General features: G+C 40.7%; 1 protein-coding gene across 1 annotated transcript in view; it reads right to left on the bottom strand.

Annotated features, from left to right (window-relative positions):
• Nucleotides 1-416: 416 nt before the first annotated feature.
• The window catches only part of LOC103481798 (IgGFc-binding protein-like), an 83,158-nt gene continuing 75,130 nt past the window's right edge, over nt 417-8,444 (bottom strand). The window contains exons 7-16 of the mRNA XM_017310620.1: nt 3,522-3,917; nt 3,154-3,437; nt 2,786-3,063; nt 2,558-2,677; nt 2,170-2,354; nt 1,921-2,081; nt 1,493-1,744; nt 1,250-1,409; nt 1,058-1,163; nt 417-967 (exon numbers count right to left, since the gene is read on the bottom strand). Coding sequence (XP_017166109.1) covers nt 846-967; nt 1,058-1,163; nt 1,250-1,409; nt 1,493-1,744; nt 1,921-2,081; nt 2,170-2,354; nt 2,558-2,677; nt 2,786-3,063; nt 3,154-3,437; nt 3,522-3,917 — 2,064 coding nt within the window. The 3' untranslated portion in view covers nt 417-845. The remainder of the gene's footprint in view (nt 968-1,057; nt 1,164-1,249; nt 1,410-1,492; nt 1,745-1,920; nt 2,082-2,169; nt 2,355-2,557; nt 2,678-2,785; nt 3,064-3,153; nt 3,438-3,521; nt 3,918-8,444) is intronic.

Below are 8,444 nucleotides of genomic sequence, written 5' to 3' on the forward strand. Positions count from 1 at the left end.
TATCTATCTATCTATCTATCTATCTATCTATCTATCTATCTATCTATCTATCTATCTATCTATCTATCTATCTATCTATCTATCTATGCGGACATGTATAGATAGATTTATCATCAGTTTTTCTGATGAGAGCAGACTAGTAAAAAGTGGGTCTACTTCACAGAAACACATTGTTTGAGCTTTTACTGTCCGTAGTTCCCCAGTGGCGCGAGCAGATCACGGTGATTGCTAGCCCTCAACAACCACTGCTTGGCCTTTTTGGAAAACAGTATCTCATGGGGAAATGTGAATTGATGTAACACCCAACTCTACTAGCAGAGCAGAACATCCGCCTCACCAGGTTGGGAGTCCTACACGAAATGGACAACTTAAGTCTTTTATCATCAGGAAAAAGCATGAAAAGATGTACAATAAAATTCATTTGAATTTTTTTATTAATCCATTTCATAACAGAGTACATGTATCTCCCACCACATAAAATTTCCTTAAACAGAATCTAGATAATGACAAAATTATACTTCATTTCATTCAATTTGACACTTTAGATCATTCCTCCAAACATTAATTAGCTTTGTATGCATGTAACCTTAAATTCAAGAGAGTTAATATTTAACATCTTGTGATATTACCAAAATTAACTGATTAAACAAATCCCAGAAAAGAAACAAGAAAACTGAACATTTCATTAATCCTACAAATGATCTAAAACACAACAGTGCTAGATGTTAGAAAAGCAAAATTAGTTCTGTTTCTTGCCTAATTAGGAGTACAAACTAAAACAGAGAGAACACCTCTTATAGGTAATACAAATTTACTGGATTTTAAAGTCTGATTATTCTTTGATATCAATTGACCAGAATTCTGGTCATCAGTAAACTGACAATCAGGGTAACAATTGATGCCAGGTGGCCTGTACCATCTGACTTCAACATCTTTGGATTAACACCATTTCTTTGGATTAGTCCACCTATGACAAAAAGAGATGCATAGATTTTGACAGTCAATTGGAATATAACCTTAGTAATTACAAAAAAATAAAGATGTGATAGAACTTTACCGGTGTTTGGTTGTGCCACAAGCACCAGTGGTCCAATTGACAGAGCTGCAGAGTCATGGTAAGATACATCCCTCTTGAATAGAGTGTGGTGACCTGGGTAGCAATGCTGGAAAAAAAGGAAAACAGCAACATTAAAGGTGTGCAACTTAAGTATGTACAATATAGCCACAAAAAGCACACAATAAAACTCACAGCTCTGCAGTTGTTGCTGCTCAAAAGACAYAAGTGGACACTGCAGTGCAAGTAAATCTCTGTGTGGTTGGTGAAGGTGAACATCCTGAAGGAGAAACGAGACACAGTGGAGACACCGTTCTGAATCACCTCTACGGTTCCATCTTCTGGATTAGGACACCTGTGAAGCAGACGCATTAGTTAGACTGTCAACAAGAAGACACTGAATTAAATTATRAAGAAYRACAAGAYGGTCTCAYTTACTGCGAAGCAATGAGATCCCAGCGGACAGGGTAGTTTGCTTGGTTGACTGGCGTGGCCCAGCAAGAGTCCAGAACGGTGGCAAATTGGCGCTGATCCACCCCTTCTGTTCGCACCTCCAAGTAAAACATCTCATCGACTTCCAGTTCTATGTTTCCATTAGTGCTGAAGGGGGAGAGGAAATCTTCATCCTCATAGGGGATCATCCTCACACTATACGATCCAGTGCCAGCAGGAAGCTTCTTCCTCAAAATGCTGCAAAATCCAAACCAAGATTTAATGTGACCATCCAGTTAAATGCATGAGATAGGCCGACGAAGATACTCTAATTTGTTTAGAGGATTCAATGATAATGAATAACTGATTAAGATATAGAAGTAGAACTGGACATAATGGTCAAAGGAAGCAAACAGAGAAAACAGTATGATCACCTCTCCACAGGATTGATGCCCACAGCCATTGACAGAGCCTGAGCCAGAGGGAAAATACAGGAGAAATCCAGATGAAGATTCCTCTGACGGCTGATCAAACCTCCATGAGGATCCACATTCCCCTGAATAGTGTTCTCATACATGAAGTGAGTTCCATTGCTCTAAACAGTGAAATGACAAAATGGCATCAATCAAGTGAAGTAACATAACTGAAGATTTAAAGGAGATGTTCCAATTCATGAACTTTACCCTAAGAGCTGTCCCACACAGATGGTTGTCATTGTCAAAATGGAAGACGAGTCGTCCGTCCTGAAGAGTCCCGTTGCAGGAGYTGTCTCGGAGATGGAGAGCACTGGAGTGGAAGCCCGCTTCAAACAGCTGGCAGCGAGATACTGACATGGTGCCAGAACTGCTGGAACATTCAATGTTTGCGTCTGCTCACCACAAAAGAGAAACATATTTTGAGATTTTGTGACCAACTAAAGCAACTGACACAGAAAAACTAAGTTTATCCTTGAAACTTGGAGAACACCAACAGTAAAGCACCATCAACCAAATCATGTTTGATTCTGGAATGCGACTATAATTACAGTTATTCATATGAAAAAAAGAAGGTTTTAATAGGTGTTGCACTTACCGTAGCTCTCATTGTTGGGTCGATGATGGTGCTCATCACAGAAGCAGCCGTACACACCATTTTTCTTACCACACCACTCATACTCTGCACAGTCCAGCTGTTCACAAGGGTCCGTCTCAGCTGAGTCAAATGTATCAGAAAAGGCCAAGAAAGTTTAAAAACATAAACATTGTGTAAAATGTTCTGACACTCATTGTTCTGACAATGTATTGAGTAAAACAAACATACCACAATGCAAAGGAGAGCGCCAGTCAGGAATGCTTAGACCTAAATTGGTGCAGGTTTTCTCATAAGCAGAGACAGCAGAACACAGCATGCCATTGGCTGGTGTGTAGAGGCAGAGATCGTAAACACAGGAARTGARRAAKGGTTGTGGGTCAGAATGCAGGTGACAAGAACTGAATGGGCCGCTGGTGTTGGTGATGACTCTGCAGAGTTCTGTGTATTCTTCTATGAAGYGGCAGTCACTTAGTCCATCACCACTACTCTCATCAGAGGATCCACATCTAGAAAAGTTTTTGGAGATAGAGAATTTAGAGACATATTTTTGTAGAAATGTTAGCAATTTTTGAGATTAATCAGGTAACCGTAATCACCCTGCTTGGCTTGTCTCTGATCTCCAGCTGTGGCCAAATTGGTTGTCGTTTTCTGCCAAAGTACCATTGGGCAAAACTTTGTCATCAGTGGGATCACCATTGAAGTTCCCACACATCCCACTGACTCTGTTCTGATAGTTTCGGGCCATCCTGACCAGTAAAGTACTRGAGCCATCAAACTGGACTACAACATCAACAGCATCAAACACTATGTAACTTCCCTGCTTCATCACCTGACCAAAAGTTCCTGCAGTGGTAGGAAGAGAAACCTCATCTCCATTTACCTGTTATGATGAGAGTTCAGAGAGTAAACCAACTTTGGGAGAAGAAAACATATTTTTTTATCCTGTATTTAAAATAAAACTTACCTTCACTCTCTTGTTAGGTTCAAGCCTGACATTAACTCTCTGATGAGGATTTGAGAGGTATATATCCACTGATGACACAAAAGACACAAKGTTGTTTCCTCTGTGTTTGTTGGTGGCCACAACTTTGTACTGAGTTTCATTGTTGCTGTGGCTCAAACTCTCAGTGATGATGTAAGAGCATGATCCCTGAAAATGAGCCAGGGCTCCATCRAAGGTGATGTAATGTGGATCACCCCATACAGTACAGGTAGACATGGYRTCATAACAGCCCAGATGGCCATCTCTGATGGTGCACTCTTGTGCAGGAGTGCATGATGAGGGACTGCAGTTCAGGACATTGGGCGCTTGACATTCACACCGTTGGGAACAACCGTCTGTCCAAAAGGACTCACCAGCCTGCAAGGTAAGAGAAAAGTTAAAATATCAAGCTTTCTGACAACATTAAGAAGAAATTAAACTTGAGGTAAGATGGCACAATTTCTTGTATTACTTGTATCATAAAAATTATTAGATAACATTTGTGCAGTCATTGCCTTGCAATGGACGGGTGACTTGTGCAGGGTGTACCCCGTCTCTCGCCTGTTGACCGCTAGAGATAGGCACCAGTACCCCTGGTGACCCTACTGGGATGGATGGATCATAGACTGCTGTTTTGGTTGAGCAAAGTAGGAGGGAGTACAGCTCCAAGATGGCCACCGTATTTCCTGCGCCGGAGCAGCCAATGCGGGGTCTACTCTTATATTATGTCTATGGGATGGATAGTGAAGTCATCCATCCATCCATTTTCTGTACACTCTTGTCCCTCAGTGGGGTCTGGAGGGTTGTGGGGCCTATCTCCAGCTAACGTTCCAGGCGAGAGGCGGGGTACACCCTGGACAGGTTGCCAGTCTGTTGCAGGGCAACACAGGGACAGACAACCATACACACACACTCACACCTAGGGAGAATTTGGAGAGGCCAATTAACGGTCATGTTTTTGGACTGTGGGAGGAAGCCAGAGTACCTGGAGAGAACCCACGCATGCACAGGGAGAACATGCAAACTCCATGCAGAAAGACCCCAGGCCGGGAATCGAACCCAGAACCTTCTTGCTGCAAGGCAACAGCTCTACCAACTGTGCCACTGTGCAGCCTAGTTTAGTCATATTCAATAAATTAGATTATGTGTTCTAATAATATTAATTTCTCAGATTTAAAGTACACTATACTGCCAAAAGTATTTGCTCACCACAATCAGATGGATGAGTCTGGGTTTGGTACTTGAACGGTACTTGTCTGACTGCACTGTGCCATGTAAAGTTTGGTGGAGGGAGAATTATGATGTGGGGTAGTTTTTCAGAAGCTGGGCTTGGCTCCTTAGTTCCAGTGAAAGGAACGCTGAATGCTTCAGCATACCAAGACATTTTGGATAATTCCAAAATGCTCCCAACTTTGTGGGAACAGTTTGGAGCTGACCTCTTCCAACATGACTGCACCAGAGCAAAAAGCAATGTCCGTAAAGACACGATGGCAGGTCAAAAATCCCCATAAACACACTCCTAAACCTTATTGCCACTCTTAGGACTTGAAGATTACCTATGGAATAGGAATGGRATGTCACTTAAGCTCATGTGTGAGTCAAGTGAATACTTYTGGCAATATAGTGTACCTTTGGAAAACCTTTAAGACCCTATTTCTTAACCCACCCGTGGTCTTAAAAGATGGGGTCATTTGTTCCCCACAAGTTTTTACTCTGTTCGTTRTCCRGCAGGGTTACACTGATCCCAGTCCATTTCAGGGTAACGCAGAGACAGACAGGACAAACAACTAAGCATGCGCACAGACACTTAATGAGAATTTAGAGAGAAAWAGTTATGTTTTTGCACTGTGGAGGAAGCCAGAGTACCTGGAGAGAACCCATACATGCACATGAATAACATTCAAACTCCAAACAGAAAGACCCCAGGCCAGGATTTGGACCCTGGATCTTCTTGCTGCAAGGCAACAGTGCTACCAATGGTCCCTCTGTGCAGTCYGAGAAATTTCCAAACTGAGTGCCAGTGTGTAACATGATCTCTATTACTTATTCTTAAACGTAACTCGGAAGCACATAACACCCAAATAGTTACAGGGCAATTAAGATAAAGTCACTAYAGCTAATTTCTCCCAAAAATGAACAGAAATGGACTGAAATTTAGCACTTTTCTAGTCATAGACACAATTCAAAACCTTTTAAAACATGGYAAYATYCACCCAATTAGACTCATTAAAGTGCATACAGATTTGCAACTAAAAKAAATTACCRTTGTTCCACATTATGCCATGYCATTTGGTGAAGTGCACAGTCTCTTCAATGTTGKGTTTCTTAGAAAACTATCGCTTGTCTTTTATGTTAATTTTGGATTRATGGCTGCTTCAGAAACTTTATTAAGAGTACAATTGCTAGACATGCCTATAATGTTTATACATGCACACTARTTTGAACAATATTTGTTAATTTACCAAAATACAATGAAAGTGAAAKAAYGTTGATGCTTTCAAATAAGTAAAAATTGTATCCAAGGRTGAAATAGATTTGTGGAGTTCCACAGATCTCCTCTTGATATTTGGTTGATTATTTTGTTATGTCAAAYCAGGAGTCATTATATTTAAGTTGTTGCCTTGAAATCCAACAACTAAAATTACCTTCAATATGTCAACGCCTCACASAAGTGTTTTTAGGACTTCAACCTTCAGAGCTAACTTGATGAAGAATAAAGTTACATGAAATGACCTACATTGAAGTAGAATCCATCATGCTGRCAGCCACARCTTTCCACAGGGACACAGCTTGTTCCACTCCTGGAAAAACCTTCATCACAGAAACATCCCTCAGAGCAAACATGGTCACAGGCAGCATCGATGCTGCTGGCACAGGTGTGGCCACAGTCTGTTCCACACAGCTCATAATGGCTGTTGGCTGGACACTCAATTCCTGTATAAGTGAGGGGAAAAAATTAAAATAAGTTCAAACTCAATGAATGAGTTTGAAGTCCAATTTGAAGGACTTTAGAGAAAAATACTTATTTGATAGATTACTTTAATAGCACACTGCCTTCCATACTCACTGCAAGTGGTGTTTTGCCTCCAAGGGTAGATTCGGACATTAGCAGACTGACAGGCACTGACATATGTCTCAATAGCCCTACACAGAAGATCACTGCCTTGACTTCCTGACACGCAGACATCAAAGACGCAGTCTCTGAAATATGGTGCTGGATCCACCTCCTCATGGCAGAAGCTGAAGGGACCGTCAGCTGCCTGAATCACCTCACACTGGGCCCTGGCAGATCGATCATCATTGCATTGAGCGCATGAAGAGCCACAGCCGTCACTACAGGTGTAGTTCCCAGGAACCTTCCAAGCTGCTCCAAAAGCATCTGCAGTGTTGACCCAATCTCCAGTTGGGGTGTGGAAGTCATCATTTGGATTTCCATTGAAATCTCCACAAAGCCCACACATGTTTCCTCTGWTSAAGATAAGAAAGACTAAAGCTAATTTCATACAACTGAATAATAATCAGACAGACCCAATCATAGGCAAGAAAACACAAAATATTATAAAACTATTGAAAATGAATAGGACAAAACATGTTTAAATTGTTATTTTCAGTAGCGAACTAGCTAACTTGCTAGTGTCATGATATGGTGTGGTGGAGATTAGGCAAACGTAGCAGGACCCAGGTAGAATGAAGAAAAATTATGATTTTAATGAAGAATCCACAAAAACAAAATCCAAACATACAGGCAGCACAGAGAAGAACAGAAGGCAAAAGGTCCACGATTGAACAGACTGGCACAGAAAACAATGACGTACGACAAGGACCCGACAAGAGACAAAGACAACAGGTGGGCCTTATTGGGAAACAATTGGGGAGCAGACAGGACAACACAGAGAATCACAGGGAACAGGATCAAAATAAACACAGAAAAAAAACAAAATAAACACTGAAATCTCAAATCCTGACAGCTAGCTATGTTGGTAAAATGTCCTTAACAAGCTTGTTAGGTTGCTTTCTAAAGTTCTAGAATATCATTACCAAGCCAATTAGCAACATTCGAATCTAAGTGTGTGAGCTTCTGACAATAGCTAAGTAAAAGTTTTTCAAATAAGATCAAATTGGATCATATATTTTATTGATTCCATAATTCGGACATTTTTGGGCAGTGGTAGGTTGGCATACAGAAAACAAACAAATATCCTCTGCAAAACTAAAGTACAAAATATAATGTACATTTTACAATAAAAGTGTTACCTAAGAATGTACAAACATCCAATGATGATATACTCTTTAAACAGTCCAAAATGTGCATAAAACTCAGCAAAATGACATTGAACATAATATGAGACATAAGTTCTGTGAAAGAGTAAATAGGCTACCTGTAGTCTGGAGACACAGAAATGGACACTGTGCTACTTCCATCATACGTGATGCTCAGTCCAAAGTTTCCTTTGACAAATGTTTGGGATCCACTTCCAAAAATTGACAGGCTTCCATTAAGGACAATTGGAAGGTTTCTTGTGATTCCATTCACCTGTGAAAAAGAAATTACATGGAGGATGTCCATGAAATGTATCCTCTATGTATACCTGATGCAGACATTCAAGAATTGAACAGTTTGAGGTTGTGCCAAGAAGAAATGTTTGGCATTTTAAAAGTACTTTGTAAAAGTACTTTCCAATCTACTTCATACAGTTTGATCATCAGCAGCACTCTTTTATCAGCAAAAGGTTGACTTACCTCCACAGTACCCTTCTTGTCTCTTGACATACGCACTTGATAGCCAAAGATATCTACAAAAACTTCAGCTGTGATAGAAACTGGCAGTCCAAACCACGGTTCATTCTTTGCTTCAACAGAAAATTGATGAAGGTCCACAGTGTCATTGCAAACTGTTGCCAGAAC

The sequence above is a fragment of the Poecilia reticulata genome, linkage group LG19 (genome assembly GCF_000633615.1).
Source record: "Poecilia reticulata strain Guanapo linkage group LG19, Guppy_female_1.0+MT, whole genome shotgun sequence".
Classification (NCBI taxonomy): domain Eukaryota; kingdom Metazoa; phylum Chordata; class Actinopteri; order Cyprinodontiformes; family Poeciliidae; genus Poecilia; species Poecilia reticulata.